The sequence below is a fragment of the Haemorhous mexicanus genome, chromosome 22, assembly GCF_027477595.1.
Source record: "Haemorhous mexicanus isolate bHaeMex1 chromosome 22, bHaeMex1.pri, whole genome shotgun sequence".
In the NCBI taxonomy this organism is placed as follows: Eukaryota; Metazoa; Chordata; class Aves; order Passeriformes; family Fringillidae; genus Haemorhous; species Haemorhous mexicanus.
Window position 1 is genome coordinate 4,083,069 of NC_082362.1, and position 25,870 is coordinate 4,108,938.

The window sequence follows — 25,870 nt, forward strand, 5'->3', positions numbered from 1 at the left end:
GCTCATGAACCAACAGCCAGCAAGTGTTTTCCCCACATGCCTGGCAAGAGCCAAAAACAACAAGAAAGGGTTTTGCAGGTGAAAGTGCCAAAAGTTGTGGTGGTAGGTGCAGACATGATTTAAAGTCAGGTTTAAAGGAGGAAAGTCTCTAAGCAGGTGTTTGTACTTAGAAAATAAAAATTAGGACACATTTATTATTTATTGAAGCTTCTATAAATGGAGTTAATCTAGAGGTATGTCTAAATATGTACCAGCTTTACATAATTTTAGATCACTGAAAAAGTTTGTTAATGATTTCTTAATGGAACTTTTCTTTTAGCAAGTGGTAAACAGTGTTATACAGCAGAAATGTGCAAGTACCAAAGCAGAGGAGGCCTCATGTCTTATCTTTCTATAGAGAAATTCTGTGCTAACTTAAATCATCAAACAACATTAAAAAGTGAGCTTATCAATGTTATCTCAGTCTTATTACTTCTGATGATTTTCTTTAGTAAAATTTATCATTAGCTATTTTTATGCATGGAAAGAGGGGTATTTATGGAATCAATCTGTGGTACAGTATTTATTTGGTTTCTTACTATGATTTGTTTCAAAATTAATTTAAGATCTCATGAACAGTAACCAAAGTTTTGAGTTGTCCTGTTTCTATTTTGCTATGTGTGGAATTCATGCATTGCTCTTTTCTATCACCCCCTATATGCACTGGAACTACCCCCAGATTTTGGCCTGATTTTCTTTTTTACTGTGAGAGCCTATTATCTACCTATTTAGTAGCTACCAGCAGATAAGACATCAATTCCTCATTTATTTGTCAGTCATTATTCCATTTTAGGAACCCAGAGATACTTGATAATAAATAACTAATGATATTTTAAAAAGGCAGAGCTCTCTAACACCTTCCTGCATGAGACATGTATCCAATTCCTGGTTTATCTGCTGATTTTCTGTTAATTTTTTAACCCAAGCAGAATAAAATAGCATTTAGACAGTATCTTAGATGAGCTGCTTACTGCACTCCAATCTTTTTGTGCTGCTTTTGGCTGGGACAGAGTTAATTTTCTTCCCAGTAGCTGCTATGGGACCATGTTTTAGATTTCTGCTGAGAACAGAGCTGATAACACAGGGATGTTTCCATTGCTGCTGAGCAAGTGCTTTTACAGAGTCAAGGTCTTTTCTGCTCCTCAGCCCCCAGAGAAGGGCTGGGGGACACAGGAACTGGGGGGACACAGCTGACCCCAGGGATATCCCAGACCACAGGGCATCATGCTCAGCAGATGAAGTTGTGGCAAGACAGCAGGACAAATAAGAATGAACATGTCTCTCTCTGTACATTTGTTTGCACAATAATCCAGCCATTGACTCCAACACCAGCATTTTTCATGGCTTCCTTTAGATGTTCAAATTTCAGCCAGGAACTGACACACTACCTAAGAGCTTTACAAACTGGGTGCCTTCAGAGTTCACCAGCTCTGTGGCTGCTTTTGGCCTTTGTTAAGCTGTCTCTTTCCATTTGCACTCCAGATTTGAGCTGTGTGCCTGTGCATTCTATTTAATTACACACTGACAGGATGCATGAGGCAGTAGGCCCCATCAAAATGTGAAGAAAGGCAATCCCTAAAGACAGGGATTCTGCTATTCCTCCTGAAAGGCTGCTATTTCTCACCTAATTCAGGATTCTTGGTGCTGCCACATAAAGGAGTTCTCCACCAGGCTCAGCCTGTGTCAGCTTGCTCCTTCCAGCCCTGTGTTCTCATGTCAACTTGGATGTCAGAACTACTCTACTCACAGTAGTTTTACTACTGCTTTTATTTGTGCCAGCAAAGAGTTTTTGATATTTCAGCTCCCTGTCCTCCTTCCCAACAAATACATATACCGTCTTAAAAGGGGAAAAAAAATGTTGAGAGAAAAAGCAACATTTTACTCCTCAAATGAATCCTAGACAACAAAGATCAGGAAAATGCCTACACACACACAAAAAAAAAAAAACCTCTGACCCTTTTAGCATGTCAGGAATTCACCTTGTTCAGTGTGGCATGTCTTCCCAATTAGGGATCAGGGCTCCAACATGGGATAACATGGGAAGCTGGATTATTCTTAGGACTTTGCTCAGCTGCTGCAGCCACTGGATAGAGAACATCCTTACAGCAGCTGCAACATTTTCCATTTCCTCCTGGAGCCAGTAACAGGAGCTGGGCATGAGAACTCTGGATTAATAGCTAAGTCTTCTGCTGGAGTTGAGGATTGCAGGAAAATCAGGACAGGGGATTTTTCTAAGTATTAGGGTGATTTTTGTCAAGATGGTCTTTGGAGTCCAGAGTTAGTACTGATGCATATCCAGGATGACTTAATGCAAGTCTGGCTATTTTGATCTTGTCTCTCTTATGACTTCCAAAACATTGGGGTTTGGATTCCAAACATATGCTACTGCCACTCTGAGCCCCTGTGTACAAATAACCATATATATCAATCCCTGAACTACTTCAGCTAATAAGCCCCAAATCCTTAAACTGAAATTCAACTGTGAAAACATCAGTCCAGTTCCAGGGTTCTCCTGCTTCCAGCTGTGGGACCCAGTTGCAGGGAGATCAATGAGAACCTAAGCATAAATACATGTCTGTAACACAGGAAGTGTTTATAAGAAGGTCACTGGTTCTCTCTAAAATGCCTCTGTCTTTGGGCTCTGATCAAAGCTGCTTTTGCAGAATGTTATGAGAAACATTTAAAGAAAAAAATTAAAAAGAAAACAAAAAAAAAATCCTTCTTTATTTTAGATGAGAGACATTCTTTCTCTGGAAAAGGTGCTTCCTGGCCAAGGGTAACCCAGAACAATTTCCTGAGTTAAAGGCTTCCACATTTGGCCATATGCATCTTGCTTTAGAAATGCAGCAACAACCAAACCTGGTGAAAGCCACACTGACATAAGTGCCACTGCCTGCTTTAAGTGGAAACTCTCTTTTTAAAAAACTGAAGAGCATGTGGGTGGGCAGGATGGAGAAGGGTGGAGAGGTTTAGTCCCTGGTTGTCATTCTTTAGGTGTGACCAGAATGCTGCAATCTCTGGAACGCAGCTGGACAGAGAGGATGAGGAATGCCCCTGCCTCCCTTGGGGAAATCAGTCTGATGATGCCAGGAGCTGTGACTTGTCTCTGCAGGAATGTTGCCACCTGCAGCGATTAAATCTCTGCTATAATATGATTTAAACAAGAGGATATTTCCTCCCAGAAACTGCCAGATCATTGTTTCCTCCAAATGCCTCCGACAAGAAAATGAATGCAGTGAGGAGTGCTCAGAATGGGGCACTGCAGCTGTCCTGGGAGCAGGAGAGGGATGCAGAGCTTGACAAAATTAGGTGAGCCTGACAACTCCACCACCAGTTTCCCCAGACAAATCCATTGACAAGTGTTAAAGGAGCTGAAACTGTGTCTGATCCCTGTGTTATCATCCACCTTCTCTGCCATGGTGGACAGAAACCAAAGTGTATCTGTAAAACCACTGCTGGATGCATTTTGTTATTCCACATACCACGAGCAGCCTTCCCAACAAAGTCCAATGGCTTCAGTTACATATCAGAAGACAAAAGAACCACTGTGTAGCCATGGATTCATTTTCCCAAGACTTTTGTAAAGCCATTTAAAGCTTCTTTAGGATCTCCCTCAAAACAAAGCCCTTATGTCAACAGAAACCCTTGCTTAGATATGCTTCATCTGTTACCTTTTATGAATATGCACGATCAAAGGGTGACAGCTTTCACAGTTAAGCAAACACAGTTACACAGAGCACACTTCTCCCACAAAAGGTCAGATAATACAACCTGCTGAATGTTAAATACACACAGGAGGGATCTGTCCCCCTTGGGCACACTGCAATGGGGAGTTATTTAGGAATATACTGCCCATCTTTTCAGGACAACCTGCAAAGTGTCTTTGCAAAGATCTTACCTGTTCAGTGATGAAGGAGCTTGAAAAAGTGACAGCTGACCAAAAGAAGATGCCACAGCTGAGAATGATCTTTCTGTTGAACCGGTCACCAAGGTAACCAAAGATCGGCGCCGCGACCATGAAACTACAGATAAAAACTGCAAAGGAGAGAAAAAGGAAAGAAAGGTTTAATAAACATCACACCAAGAACAGGAAGACTAATTTTCTGCAAGCCAAATCCTCTAGAGAACAGTTTCAAATAGTTAGACATTCTGCAGCCCTGCCTTGCAGAGTTGTGCAGGCCAACAGGCTTTCTGAAGTCAGTGCTTCCTTAATCAAACAGATTTTGCACTCCCAGAGAAACTTCAGACCAGGGAACTCATATTACTTGAAAGCACCAGCCCCTCATAATCAGCTGAACTCAGATCTGGGGATGGGCAAAACCAGGACAGAATAAATAAAGAGCTTCTGATTAAATATTACTGAGAAGGTGAAGTGGAGGTTGGAAGGAGTTTCAAGCAAACAGAAAACAAGGCAAGGGCTCCTTGTTGGCTCTTGCAGCAGAGATCTGAGAGAAATGGGCCACAGAAGCTGAGGTTCTTTCATCCTTCCATCTTTTCAATTTTAAAGTAATTATGAAACAGTGAGGAACACCAGTAAGCACCACTCATCCTACTGACACCAGCCCTGTATCCCCACTAGGTCCTTTCACCATCACTAAACTTGTATTTAAACCCAGCACTGAGCAACAGCTTCACTAGAACAAAGAGTTTTAACCTACAAAGTCCAAACAGGCCAGGACTGTCCTCATCTGGAAGACTTCAAGTTGACCATTTGTTCCCTCCAAAACCCCCAAAGCATTCACCTAAGAGCTCCTGTCATGTAGGAATGAGGCTCTTGACAGAGTAACTTCTGCAAAACCACCTCAATTCAGAGTTCACTCCTCTGCCCATCTCAAAACAACCTGGCCTGTGAACCCCCTGAGAACACCTGAAATGGGACATTCACACCATGTTCCTTATTAATTTGGATTTTGGCAGAAATTGCCATGTTTTAAGCTGATTTATACCTGGCTTTTGTCTGTCCACATTAGAGAATTGGATAAGGGCAATTACATGGATTTTACTGGTGTCTAGTATGAACTCTGACTATAACTGGCTGTCTGGGATTCTGCAAATCCAGAAGGATTTGGGTAGGACACCAGAATACCTGGAGGTCTCTCTTTAGTCACACAGTCCTGACACTCAGTTGTTATCAGGTAGGTCTTGGAGGGCACTGTGGGCTTTTGGCACAGCCTAACCCCAGCTGTCTACTCTTCATTGCATAAAATAGGGTGGGGGGATAGAACAGATTGAAAAAAAACCAAAGAAAAGACAAGAGCAGAGCACACCCTCCCTTTTTGGTGAAATGTGCATATAAAATTAAAATGGTTAAGACCCAAATAATTAATTTTTCACAGATGATGATATAAGACAGTTCAAAAATGTGCAGAATGCTGAACTATGACTGTCTTTTTTTTAGTATATTAAGATGTCAAAGCTGCTTTATAAATAATACACATTCATTTGCATCTGTGTTTTGTGACCCATGTGAGTGTGTATGTATTTTGCACTGTGATATTTGAACGAAATTACAGGATTACTCTTTTTACATTTAGAGCAAAATAAATCAAGATAATAGCGAAATGTTAAGGCCTGAAATGCAGCACATGTAACACATCACACATACTTCAGCAGTAATGCTATGGACAGCTTTGCTGTTTAGCTCACACAGAAACCCTACAGATAGAACTCAGTCCCTGTATCTATCCCAAAATCCATGTGCAAACAAAACCTACGAATAAAACTACAAGCAGTGTTTTCATCTCTGTGTTACAGAGAAACTAGACCAGCAGTAGCTCACAAATCTCTGCTCAGCAAGGGCACATCTGCACTGGCCCCACTCCAACAAGGCACTTAAGCACATGCTTATATTAGGCACTTTAGAGTCATCAATTCCATGATTAAGTGCTTTCCTGAATTAACACCAAGGGCTTGGCACCTTGCAAAGCTGGTGCAACAACCTGGCACCAAGGATACGTGGCTGTTCATTGGGAATGAGAAGCAGAAAATGGCTGTGACTCGTCCAGACCACTGTGACCACTGCAGTTTGATCTTTCTCTTGGAAGGACACTGCAATTCATTCATCTCAGAATCCCATTTTCTGCCATTTTTACGATGTAAAAAGACACAAAAATGAAAAAGCTTCCAAAGGAAAATTAGAAACATCCAAGTCAGCATCCCACAATTTCAAATATCAAATAACATGGTTAATTCAACTTTGAGACATGCAGGGTGTGAGTCAAAACTCATTAATCAGTGGGATTATTAGCTTCAGTGACCTCTGGAACAGAAATGAAAAGTCTAATTCAGGAATCTGGGCAAAATGGACAAAGCTACTCTTTCAAATAAAAAAACAAACAAAAAAAGGTTGTCCAATGACTTTCCAACAATACACATCCTTCTGCTGCTCAAATCCCTTTGGAAGATTTATTTTTGGAAGACTCTGAGCTGTGAGCTTTGTCAGTGGTAAGCAGCTGACTTGACAGCTCCACAAGGTGTAAAATAAAAGGACAACAGAGCCAAATAAATAACAGGTAATGGAACACAGCTGTCACAAGAATAAATGCAATTTATATCAAAATATTTACAACCCAAATAAGCATCAGAGCATTGATTGACTCAAATAAATGCAGAGTATGATGGCTGTGTGGTCTGTCAAGAGGATTTTCCTGTTAGAGGCATTTCCCATGAATCAATTTTTGCAATTACTCCTGCCTGTGACAGCCGAGACTCCTGAACCCAGCCTGGGCTGGCAGAAGAGAGGGGAACAAAAGTAGGGCCCATCCCCAGGTGGGATGGAAACCTGAGTTACTCTAGAACAGGAGGTTCTATGAGGTTCTGTGGCAACTAAACACCACAAAGGAGAGACCTCATCCAGAAGACACAAACCTGCAGCACATTCAGTGGGAGAGAGGGGCAGCAGAAACATGTTTAATCTGTAGGAAGAGGCTGAGCATAAGGCAGAGGGTTGCACTCCAGTAAAGGAGCCTGGCACTTGTGCCAGCTTCTTCCTCTCTGGCTTCTCCCCCTTCTTCCACAGCATTTTCTGTTCCTTGCACTCACTCACTCCCAAATTAATAAAATTGAAGTGACACCACACCAGCTGCTGCTTCAGCTCAACCACAGCCACAAATCTTTTCTATTAGGGCAGCAGTGGGACAGAGGTTGGCATTGCACTTTCCTCTTCCCAATCAACAGCTCCTCTTCCCATTTTCACTTAAAGACATCATAGAATATTACAGCTCTTGAAGAGACATAGAGAGCAAGTCAGGGCAGAGTCAGAAACCCACTGGGATTTAAGATGAGCTACTGTGAAGGCAGTGATGGCACTGGGAGCAGCTGTGGGCAGGTATAGCTCTGGCAGTCCCATTATGGATGTGTACAGCTCATTTCTCCTGGTAAATGATCTCCAGCAGTGCCAGCAAAAGGGGCTCAGTCCCAGCACAGGGTGGAGCTGAGATACATTTCTGCAGGAGTAAATTATCATGTGAGCAAAGGATGAATAAACATTCACACAGTGAATGCCATCAAGGAGGGAGGTTCTCTTAAGTACAGGTATTTTCAAAAGGAGAACCCATTTGTCTTTATTCCTCCCTTTGTGGCTTAGCCACTGAAACACTGCCTGTGGTGAGAAGGCAGGAAGAGTGTAATTGCCCAAACAGGATGGCTTGGTGTCTATTTCTGCCTGTGGATGCCTGTCCCACCCTGTACAGGTGCACAAGCACTTTCTCAGCCAGCACTGCCCAGCTTTTTCTGTGCATGGCTGGAATTACAACAATGTGCAGCACAAAAAGTCTTACACGTCCCACCCAAACACCCACCAGACAAGGAAATCATCCTCCCAAGCCTCTATTGCTGCTGCATGTGCTGCAGCTTCAGTCCTATTTCAGGATTATGGCCAGGAGCTGCTATTCAGACACACTTTCTCCTCTCAAGAGCTGCCTGTGTACCCAGGGGAAAAATAAATCCAACAGTAGAAGCAAAGGAGATGAGAGAAGAGGAAGGAACTGTAAATTTTATATTTAACAGTCACAAAAAACTCCTGCCTCCTGGAACTAGACGCCATCACTTTTATTTTTCTCTTCTTTCTCTCCAAACAAAACTTTACCAGCTTGACTTTACAGCTATTCCCTGAAAAGGCTCTGACCTGCCAGCTCTCCACCCTGTGATTCCAAAGACACTTGCCTCCATCTCAACTGCTCTTTTCTTTAGTGGACTTTTGTTTAGTGGACTTATCAACCCAGAGATAACCTCAGAGAGGGGCTTCTCCAGCCAGCAGGTCATCCACAGAGTAGAATCAAGAAGGAAGAGAGGCAGTGAGAGAGGCACACACAGAGGCTGCTGTTCCTCAGTTCCTGGAAGCCTGAGCAGATCACAGACACCTCTGAAAAGAGATCCCTTCTTTTGGTTTTGACTTTAAGCACACAGGGCTTATTTTTTCCTATCAGGAATAATGCTAGAAAGGTTCAGGGTCAGGTGAAAATAGCTTTCTCTACACAAGGATGCTCAACAAAAAAACCCTAGTGGGTATCTTTGAGCTTTGAGTCAGCACAAATCGTGTGTACACATCTAATTGAGTGCTGACAGTGAGCTTGGCTCTGTGGAAGGCAAACCCAGACAGCCTCTGCCTCAAGGGACTGGCACCAACTGAGACACTGCTGAGAACTGTGTGCTGAGAGCTTGATAACATCTTCCCAACAACAAATTTCCAAACAATGAGAACACCTAAACAGGCAGCTTGCCCTGGATGGGATGCTTTATGGGTGTGTGCAAGTGCAACCCTGGGATTTGGTCGAGTCACTTCTACCCCAGGGACTTTCAGTCATGAGTGCATGTGTTTCTCAAGCTGCTTGTGACACCAGTTACCATCTACCTGCAAGGGTGAAAAAAACTCTCCAACATCCCAACTAGCTCCTCTCCAAAGACATGTTTTTGAAATGCTTCCCTCTTTTAATTTTTATCTTCTCTATGATTTTATGCTATAATAATAGCATAAACTCAGCAAATACAACACAGCACATTTAATCACAGTGAGGCATGGGACAATTTAGAAAGAAAATTAAACATTAATTTCTACTTTATGGCTAAGGAAATTAAGACACAGGAAAGTGACCTGTGCATGATGAACTACAGACATCTGGAACCCACATGGGTCTTCCAGCTTCAGCAGTGTCTTCATTATATGATCATCTCTATGCTGGAAGGATTTCTGAAGGTCTACAACCACAATTTAAGGTGATTTTTTTTTTTCAGCATCATTTAAGCTAAGAAAGAACAAAGATCCTTTCATGCTACTTAACCATTGAACCTGAACTGTGCCACAATTCAGGCACAATGTGGTGATGGTCAAGAACTGGAACAAGCTGCCCAGGGCACCAGTGGAATCACCATCCCTGGAGTGCTCAAAAACTGTGTAGTTGTGGCATTGAGGGGCATGGATTAGTGGTGGAGTTGGCAGTGCTGGATCAATGGTTGGACCTGATGATCTCAGAGGTCTTCAGCCTTGTTTGTATGATTCAACCTGGATTGTATGATATGAGCAAGGTAAAGTTGATACCCAATGGTGGGGCAGTCCAAGGCCCCAGGAAGCTCAGCAACATCATTTAAAACATTTATCCTTTGAAGGAGGATGAATTAATACAACACAATTGATTTCAGAAAATACCACCCTGAAAACCATTCCTGCCACAGACATTATTATAGGTGCTCTGTTACATCCCTCTGCACATGGGCTTTGTTTTACTTCATTGCTAATTCAACAGCCAACAGATGGATCGTGTTACTGAGCTTTGCCGGGTGCAAAACACGAGACCACCAGGTTCCAGACTCATGCAGACAAGAAGTTTCTGACAAGTGTGAGGAGCTTTGAAACACCATCAGTTCCATATGCCATGCAAAGCTGTCACGCACTGACACTGTCGAACACAGGAGCGTTAAAAAAGAAATAAAAAGCTTGAGAATGTATCAAATCAATTGGAGTAAGGTTTGGGTTGGATGTGGTCTGAAATGTTCTCCCAGAACAGACCACAGGACAAAATGGAGAATTTTATAAATGCCTCATTGTGTCCTTGTGCTTGTTCAGCAAGGCAAAGTGAAAAGTCCTGCACTTCAGTCACAGCCCAAGACAGTGCCACAGGCTGGGGACACAGTGGCTAGAAAGCTGCCCAGAGGGAAAGGATCTGGGCGTGCTGGTCAGCAGGGGCTGAAGATGAGCCCAGATGTGCCCAGGTGGCCAAGAGGCCAATGGCATCCAGGAAAAGTGGCCAGCAGGGGCAGGGACGCTGTCCCCTGCAGTGAGCATGGGTGAGACCACACCTTGAGTGCTGCATCCAGTTCTGGGCCCCTCACTGCAAGAACAGCATTGAGGGACTGGAGCATGCCCAGGGAAGGGCAGCAGAGCTGGGCAAGGGTCTGGAGCACAAGGATGATAAGAAGCAGCTGAGGGAGCTGGGGGAGGGCTGAGCCTGGAGAAAAGGAGGTTCAGGGGGGACCTCCTAGTTCTCCACAACTCCCTGACAGGGTGCAGCCCATGGTGCTTGGATTGTGCTCCCAGGGAACAAGGGACAGGACATGCAGAAACAGCTCCAAGCTGTGCCAGGGAAGACTCAGGCTGGACTTCAGGAGGAATTTCTTTGCTGAAAGGGTGGTCAGGCCTTGGAAAGGGCTTCTCAGGGAGGTGGTCCCCATCTCTGTAGATGTTCAAGGATCAACTGGACGTGGCACTCAGTGCTCCAGGCTGGGTGACAAGGTGGGAATGAGTCAGAAGTTGGAAAGAGAGGAGAATGTGTTTTGAAGGTATGGCTCTAACTATTCACACAATCTGTGTTTTCCAGCGTGTGTTTCTCTTTCCAGGACACCTAGACCACGTTTCCCTCACTGCAAATGCCACTCTTCAGTATTCAAGCTCCAGTCTTGTCTTTTCCATAGGGAGAACATTGCACCATGAGGTGCCAGTTTTTTCCTTAGCACAAGCTGATGCAAAATGTAAACAGCATGTTTAGGATGAGTATGTGCACACACAGTTGACACACACATTTACACAGAGAAGGAGGCTGCAGTACAACACCACTCAGTTCCATTTGCTGAGACAGGGTCAGAACCTGGTCACAAAAACACCACTTCAGAAGCCAGACAAGGCCTGAACACAGCTTGTCTGGCAAGTTCACAATTCACTCAACAATACACAAGATGCAGTGCTTGGAAGAGTTCAGTACTGATAATTCTCCTCCTTTTCCTCACTGCAGAAACCAGATTCTTCCAAGGGTTAGCCCCTATGTTCCCAGCAAAGGATATCCTGAAGTTTGCTTTGTTCACCTTAACTAACCAGAATAATTGCTTCAGTGGGAATTGCTGGGAAATCCACTCCTTGGAAACAGAAAGTAAGACAAGACTATCCAGAAACCCAGCACTCAAATTTTTAACTGCTTTTTTATTTGTTTCCTACATTATGTCCATTGAAGCTGCACTTAAAGATTCAGCCATTCATCTCTTCCTCACTGCTGAAGTCATAAGGACATAGTTACTCACAGTTATCAATTCACAACCCTTTTATACATCTGAGGTTCAATTCCATCCTGCTGTACTTCAAAATTTTTACCTAAGTGCACAGTAGAAAAGCCAGAATTCTACTGTTTTATCTCTCTGGATGTCCAGCCAATTTACTTGGAGCAGGAGCTAACATGCTACAAGAATAAATTTTGAACAGCTGTACAGAGACAGCATCATTAAAATAGAAAAGAGGAAACCCCCTGCTTCTGCTTTTCATTGTGGGAATTACAGTGATCACATTAGCACTGTTTTGAAGGGATTTGGGCAACCTGAACATCAATAAAACTGTTACCTCAAGGGATGGTTCCAGCATCCAGCTCCCAGTCCATCACTTTCCTTGTGCCTGAACTGGTGCTTGCCTGACCCTGCAGTGGGAGAGCAGCAGCCATCCAGCCCTGAGGAGCAGCTTTTCCAAAGAAATAATAGTAGCAGAACGTCTTCTGTGGCTATGAGAACACTTGAGGAGGAGCAGACACCACTTCTCCTCATCAATTAAAAAAATAATATTCACAGTGGGGTCAGTTCCACAATCTGGTTCATTCCATGAAGGGGGAAGAGGAGGCTGTGGCACAGCTGGGTTTCCATGGCAGTGCCATACAAAGCCATGCAGATTATTGCCTAAAACAGCATTAGATTGCTGGCATTTGACAGCAGAGCCCAGAAAACGTGCTTTCCTGGCAGTGTTTAAACTCTGCTTTTGCATTTCTCACTGCTCAGAAGTGATGGATTAAATAAGCAAAGGCCAATTCTGTTTTACAGCTACTTCCACTTTGAGTTGTTTTCCTGCAAAATGCTTTCAGTGTGGTTTCATTTAGACTCCTGACCAAAGCTGATGGAAGACTCCTTGATTCAGTGGGCATTACAGCTGAGAATTTTATTTAGATAGAACTGCTTATGGCTTCTAATGGCAGCAGAGATCAGAACCTCTGTGCCAATAAAAACACTTCTGCACTAGTAAGTTTACTGCATCACTGTAATATTTAAGGTTATTGCTGAGAAAGGCACAGCGGGCATCAAAAAGAATTGCCAAAAGGGCAAAACAAGTCCTTCTACAGTAAAACATGAAACAACTGGAAAAGGAGCCACCAGTGTGGGATATGGAGGAGATCTAACACCAGGAGTGGCAAGGAAAAGGGGAAAACTGAATCACATCCTATCTTACAAGACAGACCAACCAGCTGGCATCAAATAAGACTGGCAGCTGAAAAATACAAATCAAAGGAGATCTTCATTCACAAAACTTAACTAAACACGGGAATTTTTTCACAGGATGCCCAGGAGCTAAGAGTTTATGTTTTTACAAAACAGGATGGAACAAAACCCTGTAGGAATACTAACTGAAAGGCTGCTAAAGGTAGCTGCTCTTGTTCAGGACATCCTCAGCTAGCCAGTTGATTTGGTATACCCAGGAACTACCACCATAATCTTGTCCTCTTCATCTTTTTCTTCCCTACATATGTGATCACAACCAAAGACTGGCTAATACACCAAAAGGACGTGTGGCCATGTTCCCACAGTATTCTGAAAAAAAAAAAAAAAACAAAAAACCAAAAAAACAACTTAGGAAGACAAAACTGCATCTGCATCATTTCCACACGCTTGATCAGGCAATAACTTATTAACAGATCTCTGAGCTGCACCTAACATATTTCTAAAAGCTGGAATGTGGCTCACAGTCACATTTCTAAAACCACAAGTTACTTTGACCCTGTATATACACAGTTATGAAGGTACCAACCAGAGCTTTGTCCTGTTGCAGTTTCTCCTCCATTTGACTTAACCAGCTCTAAGTGTTTGAGAACTTTCTGGTCGCACAGGGCAGCAGGATGTGTCAGCCCTGCCCAGCTGCACTGCTCACACAGTGCGTGACAGGGTCGGTTTGCCATTGTGCAATCAGCTGCAGGGAAAGTTCATTAACTTAGTTAGCCAATTAGGATGGATTTGTATCCATTCTGGTCAATCCTGAATCAGACATGAGATCCCAGAGGTGCAGAGACTGGTCAATAGCTGTGCAGCACTGCAGCATCATGAGTGACACTGCTACAACATGACCAAAATATACCTAAACCAGTCTTGGCTGCTGTTCCAGACACAGCCAGCAATCACTCTAGCACTCATGAAAGTCTGCTCTGAACAAATAGCACTTTTGCTTTTCCCTTTCTGTGCAGTTTTCCAGGATGTTCTGCCTGTTTTCCATCCCTCTGAGAGCTGCAGTCACAAATAACCCTCCAGCTGGGAAGAGGCTGCTCCTATTTGCCCAGAGGATGAAACACCTACACCCAGGGCTTGCAGCCAGAGAAAGGTGTCTTAAAAAAGCATTTAAATAACCACAAACCCCAAAGGAGCTTTATTTTGTTCTGTTCCCTTCCTCCACTTGAAGAGCTCTTTCCTCTGCCACTGCAATTATGACTCTGGGCACACTCACAGCGCCACATCCGCAGGTGAGATCTCCTCAAGGAACTGCTCAGACTTTCCCTTGTGCCAGAACAGAGCTTGTGTGACCATCTGGAGAGCAAAACCTGGGTCCTGCTGAGGGCTGAGAACTAATCTTGTCTGTTCTCTGGCAAGTTCCCTGATCCAAGAGAGGCAGCATGAGCTGGTGGCTGGAAGTACAGCGAGTCCCTTGGGGCAGGGACAGGGATGTGCACCTTCGCCCTCAAAGCCTTTTCAAGCACAGCAGACACTTAAACACATCAAGAAATGACAGCCTAAAGCTGGTAATGCAGGATAATCTAAATCCCCTGATCCTTGAAATCTGCATTGAGTACCATGAATTAGATTTAACTAGCAATAAAATACTTTAAATCTGTTATTCTCATAATAGAATGATGCTTCATTTGTATCTGGTATAAAGAGAAATAATGTTCCTGGCTCCTAATTTGAGATAGAGAGGGAAGACTGTTTTCATTGTAAAATGAGCTTTGCCATCCTTCTTTACAACAGCACTACTAATCCTGCATCCTTCCTCAACAAACATTTCAATTTCAAATAATTAACTAGGATGCAATAGGAATTACTCTGTCTCAATCTCAAAACCTACTTCCTGCAGCAATAGAGAACAGGATAGAGAGGAGACACTTTTACTGGGTATTACTAATGAATTCCTTGCTAGTTGTTATTTACCAACAACAGCAGTTTCCTCAGGAAAAAAAGAAAAGAAAAACAAGGCTACAGGAAGTGCTTCCCTTTCTCTTTAGAGTTGAATCAAGAGCTCCTCATGTATTTGTGACAACTTACTAAGGGAGATCATCTGATATATTCTCACCCCACATCTTTCAGACTTAAGGTTTGTTTGGGTTTGTTTTTAAATGAAAACCCTAAATAAATGACTATTCCACAGTGGGAATGCCTCACTGACCTCCACACACAGCTCTCAACATCTGCTGCTTGCATTACAAAGAGTTACAATCTCTGCAGGAACCAAACATTCTCTTCCTAAACAGGTCCCAGGCAGCTGGGGCACAGGAGCTCCCTGGTCCCTCACGGCCCGAGGGATTTGGGCAAGGCTGGGACAGGATGCTGGTTTTGCCAGCAGTCTGGGCCAGAGAGAGACCCCCAGCCCCTGCCTTCCACCAGGGCCACGAGCCAGGGGGATCTTGGAGCTACCAGCCCTGAGGCTGCACTGCTGGGAGCCAAGCAAATGCTGAGAGTAGTGAGGAAAAGCTGCATCAAAGCCTTGAAATGCACAGGGCTCTGCTTTGGGAGTGGGTAGGGGGACACAGCTCTTTGCTGACATTCTCCCCAGGCTGGCAGTGGCACTGATTGATTGCTTTTTAATTATTTTTACAGTTCTTTAGGGGGCTGTTGAACCATCTATTGTGGGCTTGGCAAAACACATGCTCCCTCTTGGGAAGGGAAAATGGCCATAGCTGCATTTTAATGATGGAATTGGCTGTCAGCTACCACAGCACCCACAGCCTTGGACAGCATCTCATCTGGTTGGACACAAGGAGTAAATGAGAGTTTCCTCTCAATTTTAATGTCTAACATTGGCACCCACCAAAGCTGTCCTACTTAGAGTTGCAACTGAAGACATTTCTGCAGATTATGTGCTTCAGAATTCACTCAGGAAAGCACACAAGCACAGGCAAATGGGCAGGAAATGCTCTGGGGTCAATGAGAGACATGCAGGACACCCCAGGTCTCGTTTCAGTGTTATCACCAAGGCACAGGAGCAAAGCACTGCTGTCCAGAGAGGGAAGGACAAGGAATCACATTCACAGTGTGTGTTTGTGCATGTGCAGATAAAAGTGTGTCAGAGCTTGGTAGCAAACTCCTTCCACACCATTTTTCACAAAACTGTTCCCTTTCCAACTCAAGCTAAACATCTTCAAGAGTGCTTATAGCAGCTCAGTAAAATGCCATCTTTTAAAATCAGTAAAACTCAATAACTAAGGAAATTATCAATCTGAGGGGAAAAAAATACAGATTCATCTCTGTATTAGAGCTGACTTCCTTCACAGGGGTCAGTTCACATCTTTCTGAATTTCTAAACACACTGACTTCACCCTGGTCTCACACTGCCTGCCTCTAGATATCTGGAGGAAGGCAAACATTTGTCAAATTAAACTGAATTCTAAGGGATGAAAACATATTATTTCTCATCATGAAAACTTCAAGAGGAAATCAAAAATATCTGATTTTTATTCACTTGCTTCAAGATGCAGGCAGTGCCAGCAAGGGGTACTGCTCTTTAAATCCTGCCATCTGCAGCCTTATGCTAATTCACTTTTTTTAGGAGTAGAAATCACTGTGGAATGAGAATATGCTAAAATTCACACAAGATATGGATATAAAAGCCATTGAGGGTAATTGCTTTGGTTTGATGCTTATCCAACAACTCAGAATTGTCTTATTTTCCTCAAAGATTTCCCTCCTCCCAGGGCCATTAGTGCTATTGATAGCTTCACCTTTATTTGCAGAGGAAACACACACATTTCATAACACTGCCCAGCCAATCCTTACTTCTAAAGAGCTGTTTGCTGGTCACAGAGGGAATTTCAGTATTTTGTCCTGCTCAATTACCTACTTTTTCTGGGTTGCCTGTAAAATGCAAAGTATCTTGTGCAATGACAGCTTTCTATATAAGCTACCACCCATTAGGGACTGGCCCAAAACCACACTAACTTTGGAGGGGAAATTTCTGCAGTGCTGAGTGGGTTTCAATTCAAAGCACCAAGACAGAAAGAGAAAAAAAAAAATCATCTCACTGTGGAATCTCCCAGTTTCTCCCTAGCAGCCGTGTCCATCTTTCTGCCTGAGGCATTGCCAGTGAATAAATAAGTCCCCCAGTAAGATATCCTTTATTTAACCTCAGGAGACCACTTCATAAGAACACAAGAACAATGACAACAGATCAGAAAACCGTGTAGTCTTGCATCCTGTCTGTGGCAGGGACAGCAATCAGATCCTTCCGAGGAAAGTACACAGAATTCCTACACAGGCAGCTGCCCTACTCAGAGGCTGCCTTCAGCACTCCCAAGAATTATGATGTGTTATCCACACAAAGATCTGATCTTTTAAGCTCAGGTCCTGACAATATTCCTCGTGACATTCATTTCCACAAGCTTTCCACTCTTCCTTGAGAAGTTTTTGGAATGCTTTCCAGCAAACTGAGCCCTCAGAAAAACATACAGCCCACATCCTTTTCAGGACATTCATTATGTTATGTGATTTTTACATGACCCCCATCTTATTTTTGAGAACAAGCAAAATAGAAATAATGATTTTTGAAACTTCTCCTGTCACAAGGAAGTGGAGGGTGTACGTGAGAGTACAGCAGGGCTAGATGCTCTGGACCAGACATGTTGGTCCAAAGTGTGGTTTGTGTGTAAATGTGCTCACTGTCTGGTTTCATTATGAATCACAAATCCTCTACAAGGCAAGGAAGAAACCATTTGCTCTCACTTATCCTGAGCCCTGAGCTGATTCTCATTTATTACCCATCATTAAACTCACCCAGCCACAGAAACCGTGTGCTCGGACACAAACAATCAGCACCAGCTGCAAGAGACAGGTAATAAAATGCTGAACCATTTCCTAGTCTGATTAGCAGCATGGTGAGGGTCAGGGAGGATTCTGAGCCACCAGACAGCAAGATCTCCCTCTGGCAGAAAACAAGGCTCCAGCCCCTCAGCAGTTGTCAAGCTGCTTTCTCCTGTCTTAAAGCACACCAGGTAACTCAACCTATTCTCCTCTGAGAGTCTGGCACCTAAACTACAACACAGATATCAAAAACTATCTACTGATTCATCTATCTAGATATAGATATATAAATAAAGACATATATTTATTTTAAAATATAACAGGCTTTCCAGACAACCACCAAACCCCAAGTAACAAGATCCACAAGCGAGCCAGAGGCATTTTGAAGATGACCTTAGGACATCCAGAATAGCCTCATCTCCCACAGTTTTTCATGTCCAATAAGCTTTAGAGAGACTCATCATTCTAGCACCAGTGGTCTGAGAACAGCCCAGGGACTGCAAATATTTCCTGCTTCCTATCCCATGCCACACGATGCCCATCAGCACTTCCATGGGCTGATCCATCTATTATTCCAGATGCCAGTAACATTTCAAAAGGCTTTTGCATCACAAAGTAAATTCAAAGAAATATCATCATTGACTGCCATTTGTATATTGAGGACTAGGACAAGAGCTGAACAACCAGCAGGCCACAAATAAACACCTACAGAGACAGGAGCCTTCATCCCACAGTGAAGAGAAGTCCCAGGATGCAGGGAAGCCTGTCACACCACTGTAGGTGCTATGCAGCAGAATTATTTGCTAAGTCAATGTTGTGTGCAGTGTTTAGAAAAGCTCCTGCCTCTTGCTGTTATAAATGACAATTTAGACAAAGAGCAAGTGTTTCACAGTGGCTGGGGGGCCTTCAAAAAGGGACTAATTAGTTTAAGGAAATTGTTGAAATACTGGCATATCCCAGTGTTTAACTTGCCACAGTCTGGAAAAGGATCACAGCTACACTGGAGAATGAATCTCTGTGAGACTTACAGAATCTCTGTTTTACAGTTGTTACTTCTAGGATTATCACCCATGTGTCATTCCTGACTTGGAAAAATATTCTAATGCCAAGCTGAGCTGCAGTTCCAGGAGTGAGCTTTGCAACTGAACTTGCTCCTATGGATACAAGAACATGATATCTGTGGAAGACTCCAGGGTTAATCACAGTGTGAATAGCCATGGAGTGTGACTGGACCCTGCTTTAAATAATCTCTCAGTGTAAGTTTCTTTGGACCAGTATCTTTCTGGGAGAACAAGTAGCACTGGGAAAAAACCATCCTGAAACAAATTCTGCAATGCACAAGGTTTGCAAAGGCAATTCCTTCATGCATCATCAATTACATTAATGGAAAAAAGGAAAGGCAATATTGGGTAAATCCAGGGATTGTCAAGGTATTAAAGAATCCCATTTCAGTTAGGTCTAAAAATGTAGAAGGTGGGCCTGAGGAGTGACCAGTGGCCCATCTGGTGTTGGTTTGTGTTCAGTGCCTGTTCCACTCCCCTCCCAGGAGACCAGAAATGCCCTGAGGCACCAGCTGAGCTCTGCTATCACAGTCCTATTCAGCTGGAACTGAACCTTGGGGGAAAACTTGGCATGCCTGAAGTTTATTTGTCTGGTGACTAGACAAGAAACCAGTTTCTGGATTATGAATCCAGAAAGAATAAGTTCAGTAAGTACAAATAAGACAATTTAACACATCTTTTATATACAATGTAAATATTTTCTCTGCTCAGTGTGTCATACACTGTCCAAGTCTCTGGAAGGTGCAACATTAGCAGCTGGTACAAATATCTCACTGGGGAACTTTTAGTGAAAATTCAATATCCATTGTTTAATATCCTATATTATACCTCTTCTGCCATGAAACATCCTCTATGAGAACTAGGACAACTTTGGACAACTTGCTTTTAAGGAAAATGTTTGCTCTCTTCATGGTTTTTGGGGTTTTTTCCCCCAGAGATATTTTCTTTTAATATTTTCTCTTCGTTTTGCCACCCTCCCCCTCAATATGACATATTTGCTGTCACACTTGCTAATAATTTTCCCCATTATCACATCCATGGGTTTCAAAGCAGTTGGCAGGCAGCAGGGCTGCTACATCAGCCAAAAGCTAGAAGTTACTGAAGGCTCTGGGTTGGTAAAGCAGGAGTGAATCCACCTACACTTTTATAAGAATTTTCTAAGAAATGCAACCCAATAACTTTAGAGACAGAGCCTCCTTCCAGGCCCCCATGACTAAGCCACAGAGCTGAGGCAGTCTCAGCTCCCTGAGCTATAACAGCAGTGGTACCTCACTGGTGCTCCAACGTGATGGTGGGAGATGCCAATTTAAAAATAAAGCAGGAGATGGTGAGAACTAAACCAGCAAAAATCATGAGACATTTTCATGCTCCTGTTCTGTAGTTTTATTTTCAAGAAGACAGATAAGGGAGATGGAATTATCTAGTGAAATACTGCATGGTTCTCACTGTAATAACTGTTTACATCAGCTCTTCTGAACTAATATCTATTTTTAGTATCAGGCTTTTAAAAGATTCTTAGCTCAATCACTAATTTTGAGCTTTTGATTTACCCTGGGAGCAATTTTTCAGGTGGAATTAGTGCCACTTCACTTTGATTTGTGGGTACAATTAGTAAGTTAAGCATTTCTATATCCTAAACTACACCTGGAAAATGGAAGGCTGCTTTTCAAAAAAGCCCATAGGGTTAAATTGAATGCAACTCAGTAAAGACTTTTTTTTTCTTTTTCTTTTCTTTCCTTTTTTTAATTGGTGGTTAAGTTATTCTTTAACTCACCCATCTTTCTTAACATGACTCATTCTATCACAAAGGCTCTCATGAAAAAATTCCTTTCTTTGTCAGACTTTGTCAATGATTTCCAGTGCTCAAGAGGTGTGGCCAAGGGCACTACAATAATTTTATTGTTATTTGTACTGCCAGGCAGATTGGACAAAACCACAGGATGCTGAAGACACAAACACAGTGCTGACAACTGATACCATCAATTGCTGAGGTGTCCAGGACCACTCACATCCCAGGGTGAGGCAGAGCCAAGGAAAAATACAATAATTGTGACTAAGGCAGAATTAAAAACAAAGAATTCAGAACATATTTCAAACATCCTTCAAGGAAAACAAAACAAATCCAGCCCAAGCCCAGACAGACAAATCCTCTGCTGAGAATGTCAATGTGTAACTCTTAGCAAGGTCAGTTTTGACAGGCATTCATCAGAGGCTGGCAGGGCATCATCCTGCCTCCACAAACTGATGATCCAGACAAAGAAGGAAACAGGCCAATGACACAGAGAAGAGAGCACCTTGGCCACCACTGTCACTGGAATGATCTCAGACACAGGGTGGGATTGTTGGGGTGTCCTGTGCAGGGCCAGGAGTTGGACTTCATGATCCTTTTGGGTCTCTGCCAACTCAGAACTCTCTATGATTCTTTGAATTGTAAATTTATAGAATTTACAACAAAGAAATCAAAGCTCAAACTGTTTTACCTGTACTGCCTCCCTAATTCACTTCCAGTAATTTATTGTAACCATCCATTTAAAGTTAGTGCAGCCCCAAATAAGCATGTTTTGTAATTCCTTGCCTCTTTAGGGCAACTCTTTGCAGGAAAGGTGTATTACTGTCAGTGTTCTCTCTTCAACACCCCTGTCCCACAAGGAAATAAATCAGAGGTGCCTCATCTCCAACTCAGCTCACCTACAAAGAACAAGGGGAATGATGCAGTAGGAGAATATGCAAAGTAAGTCTTCTGTAAACATTAGTGGATGAAAAGTTTGGAAGGAACAAATGGTTAAAACTGTTCAAATGTTTAATTACTAATAACCTAATGTATAACTGAGTGGGGAATAAAAGACATCAGAACTGAACTTTCCCTAGAAATGTCCTTTCCACTGAAAACCAAGCACTTCCCTGCTTGCAGCAGCAAAGACCACAAGAATGTGTGTGAACCCCTCCTTCTACTACTCATCCCATCAAAGAACTGTTTGTTTTTCACCTGTGATGTAAAAACCTGAGCCTGCCACAGTCATTTGACTACCTTGAAAAGAACTGAAGAGAGTTTTAGCAAAAAATGTTTATAAACATTTACATAACTGTTAATGTACAGAGAATTAGGGTAAGTAATGGTGTATGATCAGTAATATTTTCTCTCCAAAACTAGGTTCCCCACACAATTTAAGCAGAAAATGGGTCTTTGCTCTATAATCTTACATCAGCATACAGGAAACATCCCCAAATATGTGCATGTACTGGGGGCAAGGGGAGAGCATGGGGAGATTGATACAACAATACACCATTCATGCAAGTCAGGCTTACTTGTGTTAATTGGAATCTAGTTCTGCAGGCTGCTAACACTACCCAATACCACGAGGAATGTTCACTTTTTACATAAGTGATGCCCTGGAATTCATTTCCAAAGCCAGGTACAAGTGCCTATGAATGAGTCACTCCTCCTCAGGTGCATTTGGGTCTTTTTATGGGAATCACTGCAGCCCTGCTGACCTGGTCTTGCTTCTGCCATGGCTGCAGTTCCCAAAATTGTGGCCCACAACATAACAGCATGTTCTTTCCAGCCAGACATGACAGCAATGCTACTTTTATAGTGATAAATCACTACAGAAATTTGACTGTAAGGATGCAGAGTGGTGTGGTACACAGCCCAAAAGTTTTCAGAAGCACTGGTTTGGAGGAAAAGTCACCTGGAAGTCCAGACAGGACATTAGAGAAGGAAAATGATGGCATGGACTGGTGCAGGACCCCCACATTCCCAGTACTGCAAACACAACCCTGCACTTCCAGAGTCTTCTGGATGCCTGCTGTGTAGCAGGAACCAACCTGAGTGCTCTTCACTCCCAAACAGCACCTTCAGTGCTCCAGAGTCATTCACACTCTGTCAGGAGTATTTGGGTTACCCAAGTGATCTCTCTCTCAAATCCAGCAGTACTGTATCACCTTGGGGATCTCCCAGTGGGCACAGACCAAGCCTGACCTCTTTATCACCTGATCTCTCCCTGCTGTTCACATCCTCACTACACCACACCTGCAGAACTGCAGGTCTGTGCTCTAAAAAAAGTGAGAGTTCTCCAGGTGTGGGAGACAAGACAAAACCAAAACAACCTTAAAATAAATCTTTTCAGAGAGAGCACTTGAGGCTCCCCTGGGATGAAGCATGTTAAAATGTACTATAAATATATAAAATGTACTATAAAAATTAGGTCTATTTTCTCACTCTCAGTTAATAGAAGACCCTGATCCAACTTTACTTAAGGTCAAGGCAAAAAAACCCTTTCCCTTCTGAGTTAACACACCTTTACATTGGGCCCAAGATGTATCAACAGCAACTGATACCATACTCAGGCCACACGCAAACACTCCCCTGGTCACCACACATGAAAATTAAATTTATAGGCAGAGTGAAAGCAAGAATTAAAGATAAGCAGCTTTTCCACTTACTACCAAAAGCTTTTAGTGCTGCTGAAGAAGGGGAGGGAAAAAAGTAACCTACTTATAAGATTTTTGAATATAAGTCCATGCTTCCCTTCCAGCAACTGGTAGCCATTAAATACATAGTAACTGATAATGTAAATGTTCATCTCCCTCTTTCAAAATTACAGCTATGGTGGTAATGAAAAAAAGTCAAGGGAGCCAGACCAGCCCTTCTGAACTATTTGTGCACCAAACAGTGCAGACACCAGTGACATGAGACTGCACTGCTGGTACGAAGAGGAAAATGTTGCTTGGAAGTATTACACAATACCAACAAAAATCCTGTCTTTCACTGTACAGTGCTTGAATGAAATTCTGAGGTCCGAGGAACATTCGTGGGGGGATGGACAGGCTGTGTTAAAAGCTGTGGGGACTTTGGGTGGAATAATAACTACTTCTCTAAAATCTGTGGGAAATCTTTCCCCTCATTATTATAATAAATTGCAGAAGTGAAGACAACCTCGGCAAGAGGTGTCTGAACTACAGCCTGAGGGAAAATAGGCCAGTTTCTACTAATAAAACAGATATGCCACAGGCAGCAAAAGTGCAAGTTTCCCTTGCAACACCCAGCCCAAGTACCTGAAAGGCCAATAGTGAGGACAAACTTTCCTTGTGCAAAGCAGAAAGACAGGATGGGGGAACGAGTTGTTATCTTGTGCTACTGGCCGTGCATTATCATAAAGTGAAGATATTAATGGAGACAAGGCAGTCTGGAGAGTTTCCCTGCTCTAGGAGCCTGCACTCACTTGCTGACACAGACAGCAGAAAGAGAAAATACACCACCAGCTGAAGCACTCCCCTCCTCTCAGCAGGAAGCAAGGACACCTTCCCTTCCCACCCTGACCATTTCATCCCTCCCAAAGAAGATTTACTTTGCAATCCAGGGCAGTCCAGTGAGAACACAGGCTGTAAATGGCATTTTTATACTTTGGTGCTTGGTGCATGGGCACTGGGCCAGGGCACAACCACGTTTTCCTCTAACCTGCTCACTGATTCAAGACAATACTCTCCTTCTTGATTGCAGAGGCATTTCCAAATAGGTTTAAGTGCTTTCATGAATCAGACCCTCAGACTGCCATGACTTCTCAGGAAATCAGACTGTTCTAGCACACAGGAAAAAAGGACTGTCTGAGCAAAGGATGTAGGTAGGAAATAATCAAGCTCTGTACTTTGTCAATTCAGTCCAGTAAAATATGACCAACCCTTGTCACAACATTAATCAAGGCATATTGAAAGTGCCCTGCTTTTCCCTCTGCATTGCTTAAACTGACCTTGCTTAATCCCTACATCAGCAGAATCCTACAGAAGGTGGAAAAATGTCAGAGAAAAGGACAAAGAGTCAGGTATGGAGGGAGAAATGGGAAGAAAGGTTTTGCTCATTGTTGAAAGGCCTTGGAGAATCTCCTGGCAGAAAGAGAGCTCCACCTTGTCCTGGCTTGGACACCAGAGGAACCACCTCCTTGGGAAGTGCTCAGGTACAGGAAACCATTCACCCAAAAGGAAAGCCCATAAACTTGAAATAGAAAACAGAAAGTGTTTAGGTTATGATTTTCTCTGTTCTAGCAAGAAGAACAGGTAAGTGGTGGAGTAGGAAGCAAAACATGAAGATGTAGTTCAGTTCTGCAGAGCACAGCTGGGGAGAAAGGCAGTGTCCATTTAGGGAGAAGCAGATGGTAGAAAAGAAACAAGCAGCACCTTCAACTCATGTAATATACACATATTCAGGGGTAGCACCTGCAGAATGTGGTTTCTGCATGGAATAAATAAAAATGTTAGAGAGGTACAGCTGCCACCATAAGCCAATGACAAGATGGGAGTCAAAGGGAACTGAATTTCATCAAGTCTGTTTCATCCCAGCATTTTGCTGCATCCACTATGTCAAGACCCCTTCTCAGTGCATGTGTTTATAGTTTGGTGGGAACAATCACAGCACAAGAGAGCTGATTGTGTATTTGTAAGGTTGCAACCTACTGAAAGGTGACACTATGTCAGCTCAAGAGGTAGGGCAACACAGGTAGATAAAAGTTCCACTTTTCAAATGAACAGAGATTGTAGTTGGAATTGACCCTTACAGGAAAAGTGAGCTCACCAAGATTTACAAAAGAAGTACCTGGCATTGTTTGGCTTTCTGGGAAACCAGGGGTTGAAAGGTATCTGGGGGAATGCCCATCCCTCTGCACATGAGGAAAGATAAGTTCCTTCAGAGCCCCAGTTATGTATGATTATTCACCTTCAATGAGTCCTTGCTGATCTCTCACCTCCTTACATTTCCTGGCTTGTGACCTTACACCATTCACTTCTGCCTGCCAGGGTTTCCTCTAATGACATCTCTCTGCTCTTCCTGAAGACACTTTCCCCCTCTGCATTTCCATGGAATCCTTGCAATAACCTCCATTTGATACCTCTCAGTTTCCACCTGCAGAAATCCCTGAGCTGGAGCTGTCTGGGTTGGAGGATTCAGGTGCCCAGTAACAAGGACCAAATCTCTGGGTCTAAACATTAACCTCATTAATTAATTCATTCATAACACTAATGCTGCATGTTCAGGAACTGAACTGTAGTTCTCATCCTGGCTCTGATGTGCTACTTTGGGCAGGTAATTTTTCCCATTTGGCTTTCTTGGTTTCTCCATCTATAAGGCCCAGCCTTATAAGCCCTCCTGATATAAAACAGCCTGAGATCTTTGGACAACAAACTGTATCATGAGCCAACCACTGCTATCATTAGAGCTCTTGTATGCTACAGAGACACTGGCAAGAGACACAAAAGCAAAATAAATTCAA

The 25,870-nt window shown here is 43.0% G+C and overlaps 1 protein-coding gene across 2 annotated transcripts in view; it reads right to left on the bottom strand.

Annotated features, from left to right (window-relative positions):
• SPNS2 (SPNS lysolipid transporter 2, sphingosine-1-phosphate) overlaps positions 1 to 25,870 on the bottom strand; it is a 136,092-nt gene that overhangs the window by 69,958 nt on the left and 40,264 nt on the right. For both annotated transcript variants that reach the window (XR_009489157.1, XM_059865894.1), the window contains exon 3: positions 3,938 to 4,074. Coding sequence is in view for 1 of the 2 variants with exons in the window: in XM_059865894.1 (XP_059721877.1) it covers positions 3,938 to 4,074 (137 nt within the window). In the remaining variant the exon portion in view is untranslated. The remainder of the gene's footprint in view (positions 1 to 3,937; positions 4,075 to 25,870) is intronic.